Source organism: Coccinella septempunctata, chromosome 8 (genome assembly GCF_907165205.1).
Source record: "Coccinella septempunctata chromosome 8, icCocSept1.1, whole genome shotgun sequence".
Classification (NCBI taxonomy): domain Eukaryota; kingdom Metazoa; phylum Arthropoda; class Insecta; order Coleoptera; family Coccinellidae; genus Coccinella; species Coccinella septempunctata.
Genome location: NC_058196.1, coordinates 7,460,778 through 7,479,202, shown reverse-complemented (window position 1 = coordinate 7,479,202; position 18,425 = coordinate 7,460,778). Strand labels below are relative to the sequence as shown.

Here is an 18,425-nt window from a genome sequence, read left to right as displayed (position 1 = left end):
TCGACATTGTGATAAAATACGTAATAGCAGAAACTTTTACGTAGAACGGGCAACATAGCGTTGATTTAAAACCCAAAAATGTTTTGACAAGCTTCATAACCCCACATTTTCGTACTATACAGAGTGAAATGTGTCAAATTTCCATGGCCAACCGACTGCTAAAATAAAAGTGAATGAAGTATATGTGCAGTTTCAAAATTTGGTTTGAATTGATCCAACAGTTTTCAAGGAATTGATATCACACTTTGCCGAATTGACAACTGAAATCTCAATTCCTATCTGAACTATCGAACTGAAATTCAACATGTGCATCTCAATTCGAAAACTGTGTAAAATTTCAAGATTTGGTTCGAATTGATCCAACATTGTTCGAGGAATTAGTATCACACTTCGCCGAATTGACCACTGAAATCTCAATTCCTATCTGAACTATCGAACTGAAATTCAACATGTGCATCCCATTTCGAAAACTATGTGCAGTTTCAAAATTTGGTTTGAATTGATTCAACAGTTTTCGAGGAATTGATATCACACTTTGCCGAATTGACCACTGAAATCTCAATTCCTATCTGAACTATCGAACTGAAATTCAACATGTGCATCTCAATTCGAAAACTATGTGCAGTTTCAAGATTTGGTTCGAATTGATCCAATAGTTCCTTAGGAATTGAAATAATATTTTGTCGAATCGACCACTGAAATCTCCATTCCTATCAGAACTATCGATCTGAAATTCAACATGTGCGTCTCATTTCGAAAACTATGTGCAGTTTCAAGATTTGGGTCGTATTGGTCCAACAGTTTTTGAGAAATTGATATCACACTTTGCCGAATAGACCACTGAAATCTCAATTCCTATCAGAACTATCGAACTGAAATTCAACATGTGCATCACATTTCGAAAACTATGTGCAGTTTCAAAATTTGGTTCAAATTGATCCAACAGTTTTCAAGGAATTGATATCACACTTTGCCGAATTGACAACTGAAATCTCAATTCCTATCTGAACTATCGAACTGAAATTCAACATTTGCATCTCAATTCGAAAACTGTGTAAAATTTTAAGATTTGGTTCGAATTGATCCAACATTGTTCGAGGAATTAGATTCACACTTTGCCGAATTGACCACTGAAATCTCTTCGTTCGGTTTCTCAATTGTGATTCAATATTTCAATTATCTTTTTTTCTTTTTGCTTTTCCAAATAAAAAATTTTTTTTTCATTCATTCTTGTGATCTTTGAATAGTTAACATAATTTCAGTTTCTTAAAATTACATGAAGAATCGAAATAACAAATAATCATTATACAGTTTCACGAATATAGACTTTCAGCAAAATATTATTATTTCGAAAAAGAAAAAGATAGAATGTTCTCGAAACTCCAGGTAGAAACCTGACCGATAGTTAATGCGTTTTCTCAAAATTAAGCATCCCTACTCTTTTAGTGGATAACGTTCTGAGGAAATTAAATACACCAAGAAAATAGAATTGATTAATGAAAAACGTATATTGCACACAAATGACACACGTTCAACTATTCTGATTCAAAGCTAACTCCATTAACAGAATTATGTGGTTACTATGAAACATGATGACTACAGAATATTATATATTAGGTTGTGTTTAATATTTTTCCAACATCCTCCCTTAAACATAACCCCATCTTCGAAGAACAATAAACCAATTTAGGGTGTGAGGTGACTTTAGTGAGTGCATCAGCAACCATCGCATCCGTCTGTATGTAGCGAACATCAATGGCCCCTCCAAGTACTCTGTCACGAACAAAATGGTGCCTCACATCTATGTGTTTGGTCCTGGCGTGGTAGTTGTCACAACCTGAAAGTTTTATAGAACTTTGATTATCACTGTAAATAATCATGGCCTCATCCTTGAGTTGTGGCCAAAAACTTTCTTGAAATTGCTTTAACCACAAAGCTTCTTGTACACAAGACGACAAAGACATGTATTCAGCCTCTGTTGTAGATAGAGCCACAGTAGGCTGACGCCTTGAATTCCAGCTAATTGCTCCTCCCTGAAACAGAAATGTGTAACCTGTACAGGAACGCCGGTCATCTTCTGAGCTGGCCCAGTCTGCATCACAGTATCCATGGGTCATAGTCTCCTCCAAGTTTTGCTTATAACTCAGTCTACAATCCTGAGTGCCTTTCAAGTAACGCATAATTCTCTTAAGTGCAATCCAATGCTTCATTTCAGGCTTGTTATTATATTTGCTCAACATATTAATAACAAAACTTATGTCAGGCCTTGTAATTTGAGAAATGTATAACAAGCATCCGATTATCTCCTGATATGGAATATCATGTAAAATTTTTGTTTCCTCTGATTTTTGTAACTTGGAATTCAAATCCATTGGAGTTTTCACAGATTTACAATCTGACATTCCATATTTTTCTAATACTTGTTGTATATATTTTTTCTGATCTAAATAAATTATGCCTTTCTCTCTATCTCGTTCAACATGTATTCCTATACAGTAACGTATCTCTCCAAGATCCTTCATTTTGAATTTTTTATGCAATTCTCCCTTTATGTAACATTTCGACTCCTCATTATTAGTGAATAAAATCAAATCATCAACATATATGGCTAGAAAAACCATGTTGTCTTTGTCTTTGATTTTATAATAAATGCAAAGATCCTGCTTCGACTGTTCTAGTCCCATTTCTTTCAATGTGAAATCAAGCTTCTTAGCCAGCTTCCATAGGGTGGTGAGTCCCTGTGTCATCAAAAACTGGCAGTTTTTTGCTTGCCTCAAAATTGTTCACATTATTACGTGGAATATTATAAACATCCTATTGATTATCTCTATTGACATTTAAATTAATTTGATTCATTGTCGATATGACCTGCTTTAATAAATGTTCTAAATTGTCTCCTTGTTTTACTATATTTTGTACATTATTTTTATATTGATCTTTTTCATTTGGTGACTGGCTATAAGAATCTTTCATCATTCGATTGTGATTTCTTTTACTATCATTGACTAAATTATTAAATGATTGACCCTGTGAAGAAACCTTAGGTACATTATAAAGTGTGTAATTGAATATTTCATCCATATCCATAACTCTTCTCTCATTCAAATTCGAATTTTTCATTTCATTATGTCTTATTTTAATATCCTGAATAAACAATTCATTATTTACTGACTTATCTCGCGCATTATATGTGGCCAATCTCTTCTGAAAATTACAATCTTCCGCAATACCCATCGGTTGCGATATTTGTTTATATTGGTTTTTATCAGCATCACACACATATGCGAGAGATAAATCCGCATCATAATTTTGTCTTGGAATCTTATCGTCTAATTTATCAACTTCGTCACCCACTGTGTGAGTCTCAGACAAAAATGGCATGTTCCTTCTTTGTCTTGCATATGGAGAAGAATTACCTCTCTCTCGCTCCAATGTGTTCTCTGGACTTACGTCGCTCCTCGATGATACTACCCTTGTTTTCTTCACAGCCCCTGTCCGATTTTCCTCCAAAATATTGTTGAAACTTTTAGAACGATTTCTCAAATTATATCCGCCTTTCTGATCTTCTTTTTGTTGCGGTGAATGTTGCAGTGGAATTTTGTGAAGAAGCCTAGCCCCGAGTTGGGCGCCAAGTTGTAAAGGGTTGATGGGGATGAAAGAAAATCGTATTCCTCCCTTACTAGGCTTTATTCTTTTACAATATAAATGCCACTTTTGGTTGTTCTAGAGCTGAATGCAACAAACTAAACACAAGAAATGGGTACAATTAGAATTTATATAAAAAGAAAATAAATACAATTTCTCTTACCTGCACCTAGAACAACAAATTATCTTGGTACCGAAAAATTTGCACACTCTAAAATGGCTGTAGTGAGTTACCTCCAGCGCCAGTCAATCGAAAACTCAGAATGCGCGAATTCTTCGTCGCCTCCGTGACACAATCCCGAAACAAGCTAAACTGCTCAACAAAATCATTTATTCTATACGTTCTGATTCACAGTAACGTTCCGAAAAAATTCAGTAATTCTCTATTGAAAATTATGAAAATCCTGAAATTCAGAGAAATCACTGCCTATTATGAAACAGAGCTTTATATTATTTGTATTATTATTATTAACATTTTTTATATTGATTTTAATTCAGAAGAGCAAACAGAAAGAATAAAGCGATCATTCAAATATTGAAAGAGTTGAAAATATTGAATCAGGACTATAAAACCGTACGATAAGTTTTGAAATGTTCTCAATTGAAAACAGAATCGATAATGCAAATTCAGCTCAGATAGACGATATGAGAGATAAAGAAAAATTTTCAACTCCTCTTTTGTAGAGCTCAGAAAGTTCTATAAAAAATCAATGATTGTATATATGTAACTCTCGTGAATAACCCAATTAATCCGTTTCAACGTTATATATTTGATTCGAGAATATTCTCCATTTAAAGAGGTGTTTTGAGCAACCTCAAATAAAGCAATATACAAGTTATTATGTCTTTCCTCTCCGGCATTTATTCCTGATAAATAATGCTTTCCGTAGCCTCCTTTCAACGAATAGTTAGCGAGATATTGCAGGTTGAAAAGTTGCATGTTATTTTGAGAAACTGAAATTATGTTAACTATTCAAAGTCCAAAGGAATGAATAGCAGAAAAATAATTTCATGTTTAGATGAGCAAACAGAAAGAAGATAGTTATAGTTAAAATACTGAAAGAGTTGAAAATATTATAGCACAATTTTGAAACCATACGATGAGTGGAGAAATGGTTTTAATAAAAGAAATTATACCTGCGAATGTATTGAAAGAGAAAGAGGTAAGAGAAAGGTTCCGAAAAAATTCAAGAATACTCCAAATAATTCTTCGGTACGCTCCTCTATAGAAAATGAACTTACAGGAAGTGTTGATTTCGAGGAAGTGAACAAGTTGATTGAATACAAAACAGGAAAATTATCTTACTGAGCGGGTAATTATTTTTCAAAAACACAAATTTTCAGTTATTTTCTGTTGTGAACATACTTCATAAAAATATTTGTTATGAAATTAACATAATCGTTATTTTATTTTTTTGAAAATTTGAATTGTTAGATGGTTTCAAGAATGAAAAAATATAATTTTTGGCTTATTTATTTATTTGAATAATTATAACAAAGTATGGGCACTGAAAAATCTGCTGCTTTGGGCGCTGACTCTCTCAAGATAGTCCTTCAGGATTTGCGGGATGACGTCCATGTGATTGGCGGCTGGTATCGCCGTTATGTTAGACAGCGTTCTTTTCACTACAGAATGGTCTTATTCCTCGTCGTCGCTGATATCGGACAACGCCAATTGTATTCTGAGATCGCTGGAAGAGAAATTAAGGATTAGTTGAATGCGAATCTACGGTTTGGGATGCGGTTCGAAAGCGTTTGACGGAGGGTTACTTACGCTGATGTCCCAGAGATGTTGTGCAAGGTTTGATCGGAAAGTATTTCATTCTGTTCTGAAAAGGAAAAATAATGGTTACTAGATAAAAATTTCGAATTTTGGTGAAAGCCAGCAAGGTCTAGATCTATTCTCGCAACCAATTACCTCATAGTTATCCTAGTTAAAGTTATGAGCAGCATTATGTGCAATACTTCGACGAGTCCATTTCATATCAATTTACATTGTAGCCTTGGGAAAAGGCTGAATAATGTCCGAAACGTCGTCAAAATGATAAAGAAATTCAGTTGTTCAGCTTCCTTTAAATCTCATCATTTATGAAAAAATGGACCTTAACGAAACAAAAATGGAGTGATAACTCTGGAGCAGAGAAGAGTAATTTTCGATCAAACTTTTTTACACCAGATAATGAATGGCCACTTTGATTTTCCCCTCGTTAATGAAATTCAGCTCAGTGCACGTGCTTTCACCGGTCGTCGAAGAGAACTTTTTTATATCCCCAGAGCTCGCACATCATTGTTCTATAACTCCATCTATTTGAGAATCATGCGGTTTTACAATTGGCGTATTTACTTTATTGATATTTTCAACATCACACCTGCTTCGTTTAGGAGAAGACTTTATGTTTATCTTTATAGCAATTACTAAATTTATTTTTATTCTGAAATCAATTTGTGTTCATGATCATGTGTGTTCATGTTTTTTCTTTCCTTATATCTAAGTGAATCCTTGTAATTGGGTTTTCCTGTTAGGAATCCTGTTTATGGCAAATAAACAAATAAATAAATAAATGAATAAATAAAAAAGTTTCAACAAGCTGAAAGACCCCTCCAAAAAATCGAATTCCTTAAAATTTTCGCAAGTGAAAACTAACAAGTTTTCGAATGGAAATCAGGTTATTTAGAATTATCCACCATCACATCGGCTGAAAACTGCCCGTTCGCGGATTTCCATTCAGGCTTTCTGTGATATTGTATTTCAATTTTATCACGTGATTGGCGATTTTTATGTTCCGTTCGACGTCTCCTGAACTTTGACTCAAGATTTGAAATGAAGTCTGTGTGTATACGTTGAAATTTCATTGCAAAGACAAATCAGAGAAATTTGGTTTCGAAAGAAATTTTAGTTTCTCAGATGAGTTGAATGTTGGGAGCGTAAATGTGGAGATAAATTATTTGTACTTACTCGGGGTAGAGGAACCTTTCGAAAGGGGCATCTCTGATAGCTGAAATTGAAAAAAGGAATTAGTTTTGATCGATGTGTGGTTTCTTTTTCTCCCTATCAATATGAAGAAAATGTAGGATTGAAATAGGAAAAAAAATTCTGATCAAACTCACCGTTGACTTAGGATGATGGAAGATCAATTCTTTTTTGTTAATATCCAACCCCGAAATGGGAACAATAGGCGAAAGTTTTGCTTTCATAATGATCATTTCCTTCAGAGCCCTGTCTACTTCGAAGTTCGAGGAAGCTGGACTCTGGTGAAGTAGAGTTTTTCTGTCCTGTAAAATAAAAATCATGTGTAAGTATTAAGGATACCTCGTTTCGCTTATGAAATCTACTACGATTCTTGAAAGAGTCTGGAGTTGACAAGAGTTCACTTATTTACCACTCAGAACGTTAGCTGTGCGAAATTTATTTAACCTGAGTCGCTTAAAAATTCAATTGGATGGAAATGCTGAGAGGATATTACATGCTGTACGTCGAATTACGAAGGCAATAGAATAATTTAAATAGATCCAAAATCTTTCAGCTCGTATTTCACAGCGAGGCATAATTTTTAGAAGAACTGGTGTTTCATACTTACCGGTACAGGAACGGCTGTACGCCTCACTTGATTATGACAAGGATGACCCATGGTCATAGGACGACGCATTATTCGTGGAGATAGACCATTTACTTTCTGTTTGTAGGCGGCATAGTTGTAGTTAATTTGCCTATTCTTTTGGCCCTGATAAGGGCCGCGTTCGTGAGGTCTGATGTCGAAGGGCCTTTGTTGGTTCGATACGGGGCCGGCTGGACGGGTCATACGAGAAGCACTAGGACGACCTATGGAGATAGGACGACGCATCATTTGTTGATATGCGCCGTTTCCGCTATGTTCGTAGTTGTCTTTGTTGATTTGTCTGACCTGGTGGCCCTGAAAAGGGCCGCTTTCGTGTGGCCTGCTGTCGACTGGCCTGTGTTGAATCGGTTTCTTCTCGGGCATAAAATGAAAGCCAGGATGGTGGTGGTTATTTTTCTTCATCAACTCGTGCCTGGCTTCAACAGAAGTTGGTCTGCAAGGAAAAATATTGATTAGTATTCTGTTAGTATAAAGTAGTTTGGGTATTTCAAAAAGGGCTGCACATTGAGATATGACGCGTTGCACGATAAAATGTGCATCAATATGATTTGAATCTTCCTTGACTGAAGTCAAGGATAACATCTTCATAATGCTCTTCACAAAAATTAAGCAGTGACATTCTACCGATCAATCCTGACAAGTATTTGAAATAAGTTGGAAAAATAGCTTTGTTGAGACACATCTCAATGTCAGTAAGGGTCTTGTGAATTCTACATTTAATTACCTGTTTGCTGGCTGATGGGGTGGCATGTGTGTTCTCGGTTGCACCGCATATAGAGTGGTGAAACAAGGCTGGATCGAAACCTTCTTCTCATCGAATAAATGCTTGGCCCTGCTATACTCTCCCAGTACGCCGTTAATTCTTTTCACCAACGGGTCATTCTTATTTGTGGGAACCTGAGAAAAATTAAACAAAAATTGAGATCAGTTGAAAGATGATTAAAGCAAGGCTACTAGGATAATTTTTCAAAATTATAATGATTCATAGAGTTTTGAATTATCATTTCATTATCGAAGATGTTATGATATTGTAAAGTTTCGAAGTTGTCGAAAAAATTAAAATGGGGGGATTTATACACGAGGACTCCAGGAAAACAATATTGGGGCTCAGAGATCCATATCATTATGTCTACATAGAATATCACATCTAAATAATTGTGATTAATCTATAGAAAAAGATGATAGAACAAATACTGACTGGCGGATCGAAACTAAAAAAGGTGCGTTTAAGAATCCCTAATCCCGGATTGTGGGTCATAGGCCCCTTTTATATTCCAATTGGATACCATCTGATGGGCGCTAAGATGTTTTGAATCTCTTTTTTTGCATTTCACAGTACCTTTCGTGCTTGTAGAAAATGGATCGATATAATGTGTGGAAATTGGTCATGAGAAATACGTGGGTATTTGTTTTGACATTCTTAAAAATACACTTTCGATTGGGTATTGAAATATGCACGGAAGGATGATTTCATATAGGGCCGTTGTGAGACTGGGTCACATTTCAAGAAGGTGAGAGATCGGACGGTAAATACATCAACAGCTCTTTCTGTTTTTATCCTGATGTGAACAGTTCTTCTTAGAAGGTGATAATACTAACACCCTGGAATATATCACCAAGGGTACTTGAAACTGATAGGACTCATCGAAAAACACAATAAACTTCTCGAAAGCACATCAGTGGTTATTTGTGAAAATATGTAATCAAGGGTTCAAAGCTCACCTTAACTGGATTTCCGAAGAGGGGGGGAAGCACTAGTGGTGTACCTCCCGGATTTTCTTGCATCCTGGCTCTCAACTGTTTTTCCTTCTCCCGCCGGCGTTCCCTGTAAATAACGAAGAGGTTAATATTAGGCTCAACAGGTACATGACTGCCAAACAATACAAAGAGCAACAAAAAATTGATGCACGTAAAAAGAGATGGGCACAAAAATAATGAATTCAGCGAGAATCGGATTTCATCATCGATGTCGCAAACTTGATCGGATCTCGTCTATTTTTCGACCTCGAAGTGGTAATCCACGATCTACTTCATTATATCACTACCGTAATCAATTAGTTCGATATCAAGCAGCAGTTCAAAAACTCGTGTTCAGAGGAGAGTCAGTCATTCAGATTGAATAAGAACTATGAGACATTATGATAAGTGCTGAATATACACTACTTACATCAACTTCTCGTACCAGTCATTAGTTAACTTCATTTTCAAATTTTATCGATACGGTATTCTGAATGAAAATATTCACGAAACTTTGCCAATTATCTAGAATACACTGAGGAATGCGCCGAAATTTTCAACTTCTCAAAAGAGAGAACAGAGTTATAGTGAATAGAACGTTATCTACTAAAAGAGTAGGGATGCAGAATATTGAGAAAACGCATTAACTAATGGTCAGGTTTCTACCTGGAGTTTCGAGAACATTCTATCTTTTTCTTTTTCGAAATAATAATATTTTGCTAAAAGTCTATATTCGTGAAACTGTATCATGATTATTTGTTATTTCGATTCTTCATGTAATTTTAAGAAACTGAAATTATGTTAACTATTCAAAGATCACAAGAATGAATGAAAAAAAAATTTATATTTGGAAAAGCAAAAAGAAAAATGATAATTGAAATATTGAATCACAATTGAGAAACCGAACGATAGGTTTTGGAAGGTCCTCAATTGAAAAGGAAATCAATTATGCAAATTCTATTCTCGCGAAACGGTATCATGATTATTTGTTATTTTGAATATGCATGTAATTTTGAAGAACCGAAATGATTTTCTGCTAGTCAAAGTCCACAAAAATGAAAGAAATAAGCCTGTTTTATATCTCAAGACGCAAACAAAAAGGGGAAAGAGTATAATTGATTATTGAAGGGTTGAAAATATTGAATCACAATTTTGAAACAATAGGATGAGTAGAAAAATATTTTTAACGGAAAGAATATCAATTCTGCAAATGTATTGAATTAGTACGGGGTTAGAGTGGCTATTCAAAAAGATTCAAAAATTGATTAGTGGGAAATATAAGAAACCTGAAATTCACTGGAGACTTGATTGAATGAAAAATATTTTGATGTTAACAACTTTTTCTACACTAACTAATTCGAAGTCATGCTGAATATACACTACTTACATCAACTTCTCGTACCAATCATTAGTTAACCTCATTTTCAAATTTTATCGATACGGTATTCTGAATGAAAAAATTCACACAATTTTGCCAATGATCGAGAAGACACTGAGGAATTCGCCGAAATTTTCAACCTCTCAAAAGAGCGAACAGAGTTATACTGAATAGAATTTCTGAACATGACGTTATCTAGTAGAAGAGTAGGGATGCAGAATTTTCAGAAAACGCATTAACTGTCGATCAGGTTTTTACCTGGAGTTTCGAGAACATTCTATTTCATTCGTCGAAAGCATAATACCTCACGACAAATCAATATTCTTGAAGAGGAATAATGTTTTTGGGTTATTTTGATTCTGCATGTAATTTTGAAGAACCGTGTATATGTTCAACTACTCAAAGTCCACAAGCATTAAATGGAAAAACAGTCTTATTATTGCAAAGGTCAAAAAAATGAATAAAGTCAGAATTGAAATTTTATAATTTTTGGAAATTTTGAATCACAATTATGAAATCATACGTTAAAATTTGAAATGGTCTCAATCAAAGAAAATACTGCAGATATATAAGAAAAGAAATGGCTACAGTAACGTTCCGAAAAAATTGAGTAATTCTCTATTGAAAATTATGAAAATCCTGAAATTCAGAGTAATCACTGCCTATTATAAAACAGAGCTTCATATTATTTGTATTATTATTATTTACATTTCTTATATTGATTTGAAGTCAGAAGAGCAAACAGAAAGAATAAAGCGATCATTCAAATATTGAAAGAGTTGAAAATATTGAATCAGGACTATAAAACCATACGATAAGTTTTGAAATGTTCTCAATTGAAAACAGAATCGATAATGCAAATTCAGCTCAGATAGACGATATGAGAGATAAAGAAAAATTATCAACTCCTCTTTTGTAGAGCTCAGAAAGTTCTATAAAAAATCAATGATGCTATATATGTTACTCTCGTGAGTAACCCAATTAATCCGTTTCAACGTTATATATTTGATTCGAGAATATTCTCCATTTAAAGAGGTGTTTTGAGCAGCCTCAAATAAAGCAATATACAAGTTATTATGTCATTCCTCTCCGGCATTTATTCCTGATAAATAATGCTTTCCGTAGCCTCCTTTCAACGAATATTTAGCGAGATATTGCAGGTTGAAAAGTTGCATGTAATTTTGAGAAACTGAAATTGTGTTAACTATTCAAAGTCCAAAGGAATGAATAGCAAAAAAATAATTTCATGTTTAGATGAGTAAACAGAAAGAAGATAGTTATAGTTAAAATACTGAAAGAGTTGAAAATCTTATATCACAATTTTGAAACCATACGATGAGTGGAGAAATGGTTTTAATAAAAGAAATTATTCCTGCAAATGTATTGAAAGAGAAAGAGGTAAGAGAAAGGTTTCGAAAAAATTCAAGAATACTCCAAATAATTCTTACTGAGCCGGTAATTATTTTTCAAAAACACAAATTTTCAGTTATTTTCTGTTGTGAACATACTTCATGAAAATATTTGTTATGAAATTAACATAATCGTTATTTTATTTTTTTGAAAATTTGAATTGTTAGATGGTTTCAAGAATGAAAAAATATAATTTTTGGCTTATTTATTTATTTGAATAATTATAACAAAGTATGGGCACTGAAAAATCTGCTGCTTTGGGCGCTGACTCTCTCAAGATAGTCCTTCAGGATTTGCGGGATGACGTCCATGTGATTGGCGGCTGGTATCGCCGTTATGTTAGACAGCGTTCTTTTCACTACATAATGGTCTTATTCCTCGTCGTCACTGATATCGGACAACGCCAATTGTATTCTGAGATCGCTGGAGGAGAAATTAAGGATTAGTTGAATGCGAATCTACGGTTTGGGATGCGGTTCGAAAGCGTTTGACGGAGGGTTACTTACGCTGATGTCCCAGAGATGTTGTGCAAGGTTTGATCGAAAAGTTTTTCATTCTGTTCTGAAAAGGAAAAATAATGGTTACTAGATAAAAATTTCGAATTTTGGTGAAAGCCAGCAAGGTCTAGATCTATTCTCGCAACCAATTACCTCATAGGTGATCAGAAGTTATTCTAGTTAAAGTTATGAGCAGCATTATGTGCAATACTTCGACGAGTCCATTTCATATCAATTTACATTGTAGCCTTGGGAAAGGGCTGAATAATGTCCGAAACGTCGTCAAAATGATAAAGAAATTCAGTTGTTCAGATTCCTTAAAATCTCATCATTTATGAAAAAATGGACCTTAACGAAACAAAAAAATTCAACAAGCTGAAAGACCCCGCCAAAAAATCGAATTCCTTAAAATTTTCGCAAGTGAAAACGAACAAGTTTTCGAATGGAAATCAGGTTATTTAGAATTATCCACCATCACATCGGCTGAAAACTGCCCGTTCGCGGATTTCCATTCAGGCTTCCTGTGATATTGTATTTCAATTTTATCACGTGATTGGCGATTTTTATGTTCCGTTCGACGTCTCCTGAATTTTGACTCAAGATTTGAAATGAAGTCTGTGTGTATACGTTGAAATTTCATTGCAAAGACAAATCAGAGAAATTTGGTTTCGAAAGAAATTTTAGTTTCTCAGATGAGTTGAATGTTGAAGCGTAAATATGGAGATAAATTATTTGTACTTACTCGGGGTTGAGGAACCTTTAGAAAGGGGCATCTCTGATAGCTGAAATTGAAAAAAGGAATTAGTTTTGATCGATGTGTGGTTTCTTTTTCTCCCTATCAATATGAAGAAAATGTAGGATTGAAATAGGAAAAAAAATTCTGATCAAACTCACCGTTGACTTAGGATGATGGAAGAGCAATTCTTTTTTGTTAATATCCAACCCCGAAATGGGAACAATAGGCGAAAGTTTTGCTTTCATAATGATCATTTCCTTCAGAGCCCTGTCTACTTCGAAGTTCGAGGAAGCTGGACTCTGGTGAAGTAGAGTTTTTCTGTCCTGTAAAATAAAAATCATGTGTAAGTATTAAGGATACCTCGTTTCGCTTATGAAATTTACTACGATTTTTGAAAGAGTCTGGAGTTGAGAAGAGTTCACTTTTTTACCACTCAGAACGTTAGCTGTGCGAAATTTATTTAACCTGAGTCGCTTAAAAATTTAATTGGATGGAAAGGCTGAGAGGATATTACATGCTGTACGTCGAATTACGAAGGCAATAGAATAATTTAAATAGATCCAAAATCTTTCAGCTCGTATTTCACAGCGAGGCATAATTTTTAGAAGAACTGGTGTTTCATACTTACCGGTACAGGAACGGCTGTACGCCTCACTTGATTATGACAAGGATGACCCATGGTCATAGGACGACGCATTATTCGTGGAGATAGACCATTTACTTTCTGTTTGTAGGCGGCATAGTTGTAGTTAATTTCCCTATTCTTGTGGCCCTGATAAGGGCCGCGTTCGTGAGGTCTGATGTCGAAGGGCCTTTGTTGGTTCGATACGGGGCCGGCTGGACGGGTCATACGAGAAGCACTAGGATGACCCATGGCCATAGGACGACGCATCATTTGTTGATATGCGCCGTTTCCGCTATGTTCGTAGTTGTTTTTGTTGATTTGTCTGACCTGGTGGCCCTGAAAAGGGCCGCTTTCGTGTGGCCTGCTGTCGACTGGCCTGTGTTGAATCGGTTTCTTCTCGGGCATAAAATGAAAGCCAGGATGGTGGTGGTTATTTTTCTTCATCAACTCGTGCCTGGCTTCAACAGAAGTTGGTCTGCAAGGAAAAATATTGATTAGTATTCTGTTAATATAAAGTAGTTCAGTAAAAGTTTGGGTATTTCAAAAAGGGCTGCACATCGAGATATGACGCGTTGCACGATAAAATGTGCATCAATATGATTTGAATCTTCCTTGACAGAAGTCAAGGATAACATCTTCATAATGCTCTTCACAAAAATTAAGCAGTGACATTCTACCGATCAATCCTGACAAGTATTTGAAATAAGTTGGAAAAATAGCGTTGTTGAGACACATCTCAATGTCAGTAAGGGTCTTGTGAATTCTACATTTAATTACCTGTTTGCTGGCTGATGGGGTGGCATGTGTGTTCTCGGTTGCACCGCATATAGAGTGGTGAAACAAGGCTGGATCAAAACCTTCTTCCCATCGAATAAATGCTTGGCCCTGCTATACTCTCCCAGTACGCCGTTAATTCTTTTCACCAACGGGTCATTCTTATTTGTGGGAACCTGAGAAAAATTAAAAAAAATTGAGATCAGTTGAAAGATGATTAAAGCAAGGCTACTAGGATAATTTTTCAAAATCATAATGATTCATAGAGTTTTGAAATATCATTTCATTATCGAAGATGTTATGATATTGTAAAGTTTCGAAGTTGTCGAAAAAATTAAAATGGGGGGATTTATACGCGAGGATTCCAGGAAAACAATGTTGGTGCTCAGAGATCCATATCATTATGTCTACATAGAATATCACTTCTAAAATATTGTGATCAATCTATAGGAAAAGATGTTAGAACAAATACTGACTGGCGGATCGAAACTGAAAAAGGTGCGTTTGAGAATCCCCAATCCCGCATTGTGGGTCATAGGCCCCTTTTATATTCAAATTGAATACCATCTGATGGGCGCTAAGATGTTCTGAATCTCTTTTTTTGCATTTCACAGAACCTTTCGTGCTTGTAGAAAATGGATCGATATAATGTGTGGAAATTGGTCATGAGAAATACGTGGGTATTTGTTTTGACATTCTGAAAAATACACTTTCGATTGGGTATTGAAATATGCACGGAAGGATGATTTCATATAGGGCCGTTGTGAGACTGGGTCACATTTCAAGAAGGTGAGAGATCGGACGGTAAATACATCAACAGCTCTTTCTGTTTTTATCCTGATGTGAACAGTTCTTCTTAGAAGGTGATAATACTAACACCCTGGAATATATCACCAAGGGTACTTGAAACTGATAGGACTCATCGAAAAACACAATAAACTTCTCGAAAGCACATCAGAGGTTATTTGTGAAAATATGTAATAAAGGGTTCAAAGCTCACCTTAACTGGATTTCCGAAGAGGGGGGGAAGCACTAGTGGTGTACCTTCCGGATTTTCTTGCATCCTGGATCTCAACTGTTTTTCCTTCTCCCGCCGGCGTTCCCTGTAAATAACGAAGAGGTTAATATTAGGCTCAACAGGTACATGACTGCCAAACAATACAAAGAGCAACAAAAAATTGATGTACGTAAAAAGGAGATAGGCACAAAAATAATGAATTCAGCGAGAATCGGATTTCATCATCGGAGTCGCAAACTTGATCGGATCTCGTCTATTTTTCGACCTCGAAGTGGTAATCCACGATCTACTTCATTATATCACTACCGTAATCAATTAGTTCGATATCAAGCAGCAGTTCAAAAACTCGTGTTCAGAGGAGAGTCAGTCATTCAGATTGAATAAGAGCTATGAGACATTATAATAAGTTTTGAAATGTGTCCTATTGAAAACAGCTCTATAGTTAGAAAAGCAAACAAGATGAAGAATGTGATGATTGGAATATCAGAATTGTTGAAAATATTGAATCACAATTATGCAACCATACCTTGAGTTTTTTAGATGTTACTGAGTTTAAGAGATACAAAACTGCAAATTCAACTGGGAATTTAGAGGACATTCCATCTTTTATTCAAAAAAATGATATTTCGCGAAAAATATATATTTGTGAAACAGTAAAATGATTTTTGGTTATTTTAATTCTGCATGTAATTTCGAAAACCAGAAATTATGTTAACTATTCAAAGTTCACAAGAATGAATGAAAAAAAAATTTTTATTCGGAAGAATTATACTGAATAAAATTTCTGAACTTTATTCAGTAAAAAAGTAGAGATGCAGAATTTTGAGAAAACGCATTAACTATCGATCAGGTTTCTACCTGGAATTTCGAGAACATTCTATCATATTCTTCAAAAGAATAATACTTTGCTAAAAGTCTAAATTCGTGAAACTGTATCATGATTATTTGTTATTTTGATTCTGCATGTAATTTTGAGAAACTAAAATTATGTTAACTATTCAAAGATCACAAGATTAAATGAAAAAAAAATTCATATTTGGAAGAGCAGAAGGAGGAAGTGATAATTGAAATATTGAATGAGTTGAAAATATTGAATCACAATTGAGAAACCATACGATAGGTTCTGAAAGGTTCTCAATTGAAAAAAGGATCAATTATGCAAATTTAACCTAGAATTTCGAGAACATTCTATCCTATTTTTTTAAAGAATAATACTTTACTAAAATTCTATTCTCGCGAAACGGTATCATGATCATTCGTTACTTTGAATCTGCATGTAATTTTGCAGAACCGCAATAATATTCTACTAGCTAAAGTCCACAAAAAAAAAGAAATTTGCCTGTTTCATATTTCAAGAAGCAAAAGAAAAGAAGAAAGAGTTTATTTGATTATTTAAGGGTTGAAAATATTGAATTACTATTTTGAAACCATACGATGAGTGGAGAAATATTGTTAATAAGAAGAATTGATTCTGCAAATGTATGGAATAAGTACGGGGTTAGAGTGACGATTCGAGAGAATTCAAAAATTTTGTCCACAAAAATGAAATAATAAGTATAGCTTCATAGTTGGAAAAGCTAACAAGATGAAGAATGTGATGATTGAAATATCAGAATTGTTGAAAATATAGAATCACAATCATGCAACCATACCTTGAGATTTTTAGATGTTCCTTAGTTAAAAAGATACGAAACTGCAAATTCAACTGGGAATTTAAAAGATATTCCATCGTATTTTCAAAACAATAATATTTCGCGAAAAATCCATATTCGTGAAACAGTATAATGATTCTTGGCTATTTTGATTCTGCATGTAATTTTGAAAAACTGAAAAAATGTAAACCATTCAAAGTTCACACGAATGAATGAAAAAAAATTATATTTGGAAGAGCCAAAAGAGAAAAGAAAGTGATCATTGAAATATTGAATAAGTTGAAAATATCTAATCACAATTAGGAAACCATAGGATAAGTTTTGATATGTTCTCAATTGAAAAGGAAATCGTTTATGCAAATTCAACCTAGAATTCCGAGAACATTCTATCTTATTTTTCGAGAGATTAATACTCTGCTAAAAGTCTGTAATTTAAGTAATGTAATGTAATTCTCGCGAAACGGTATCATGATTATTTGTTCTTTTGAATATGCATGTAATTTCGAAGAACCGAAATAATTTTCTGCTAGTCAAAGTCCACAAAAATGAAAGAAATAAGCCTGTTTTATATTTCAAAATGCAAACAGAAAGGAGAAACAGTTTATTTGATTATTGAAGGGTTGAAAATATCGAATCAAAATTTTGAAACAATAAGATAAGTGGAGAAATATTTTCAACGAAAAGAATATCAATTCTGCAAATGTATTGAATTAGTACGGGGTTAGAGTGGCTATGCAAAAAAATTTAAAAATTGACTAGTGGGAAATATAAGAAACCTGAAATTCGCGAAACGGTATCATGATTATTTGTTATTTTGAATATGCTTGTGATTTTGAAGAATTGATTAGTGAGGGATATAAGAATTCTGAAATTCACTGGAGACTTGATTAAATGAAAAATATTTTGATGTTAACAACTTTTTCTACACTAACTAATTCGAGGATATGCTGAATATACACTACTTACATCAACTTCTCGTACCAATCATTAGTTAACTTCATTTCAGAATTTTATCGATACGGTATTCTGAATGAAAAAATTCACGAAACTTTGCCAATGATCTAGAAGACACTAAGGAATACGCCGAAATTTTCAACTTCTCAAAAGAGCGAACAGTGTTATACTGAATAGAAAGTTATCTACTAAAAGAGTAGGGATGCAGAATTTTGCGAGCACGCATTAACTAACGGTCAGGTTTCTACCTGGAATTCCGAGAACATTCTATCATATTTTTCAAAAGAATAATACTTTGCTAAAAGTCAGAATTCGTGAAACTGTATCATGATTATTTGTTATTTCGATTCTTCATGTAATTTCTAAAAACTGCAATTATGTT

At 34.4% G+C, this 18,425-nt stretch overlaps 2 protein-coding genes across 2 annotated transcripts; both read right to left on the bottom strand.

Moving 5' to 3' along the window:
- Positions 1 to 1,613: 1,613 nt before the first annotated feature.
- LOC123318265 lies at positions 1,614 to 8,041 on the bottom strand. Its single transcript, XM_044904881.1, has 5 exons — positions 7,987 to 8,041; positions 7,224 to 7,695; positions 6,754 to 6,918; positions 6,602 to 6,641; positions 1,614 to 1,837 (listed from the first exon to the last, which is right to left on the bottom strand). The coding sequence occupies exons 1-5, from the start codon at positions 8,010 to 8,012 to the stop codon at positions 1,614 to 1,616; spliced, it is 927 nt and encodes a 308-aa protein (XP_044760816.1). The 5' UTR covers positions 8,013 to 8,041.
- Positions 8,042 to 13,012: 4,971 nt separating this feature from the next.
- LOC123318263 lies at positions 13,013 to 13,912 on the bottom strand. Its single transcript, XM_044904880.1, has 3 exons — positions 13,649 to 13,912; positions 13,179 to 13,343; positions 13,013 to 13,066 (listed from the first exon to the last, which is right to left on the bottom strand). Exons 1-3 carry the CDS (start codon positions 13,910 to 13,912, stop codon positions 13,013 to 13,015), a joined length of 483 nt encoding a protein of 160 aa, XP_044760815.1.
- Between the last annotated feature and the right edge of the window lie 4,513 nt (positions 13,913 to 18,425).

What these genes read in the sequence shown, in the direction of transcription:
- LOC123318265 (XM_044904881.1), bottom strand. Translation starts at nt 8,012, where the DNA reads ATGCCACCCCATCAGCCAGCAAACAG. An exon ending in TCCATCATCCTAAGTCAACG is followed by an intron (nt 6,642 to 6,753) that starts GTGAGTTTGATC and finishes TTTCAATTTCAG; the next exon opens with CTATCAGAGATGCCCCTTTC. An exon ending in GAAAGGTTCCTCTACCCCGA is followed by an intron (nt 1,838 to 6,601) that starts GTAAGTACAAAT and finishes TAAAACTTTCAG; the next exon opens with GTTGTGACAACTACCACGCC.
- LOC123318263 (XM_044904880.1), bottom strand. Translation starts at nt 13,912, where the DNA reads ATGCGTCGTCCTATGGCCATGGGTCATCCTAGTGCTTCTCGTATGACC. An exon ending in GTACAGCCGTTCCTGTACCG is followed by an intron (nt 13,344 to 13,648) that starts GTAAGTATGAAA and finishes TTTATTTTACAG; the next exon opens with GACAGAAAAACTCTACTTCA. An exon ending in TCCATCATCCTAAGTCAACG is followed by an intron (nt 13,067 to 13,178) that starts GTGAGTTTGATC and finishes TTTCAATTTCAG; the next exon opens with CTATCAGAGATGCCCCTTTC.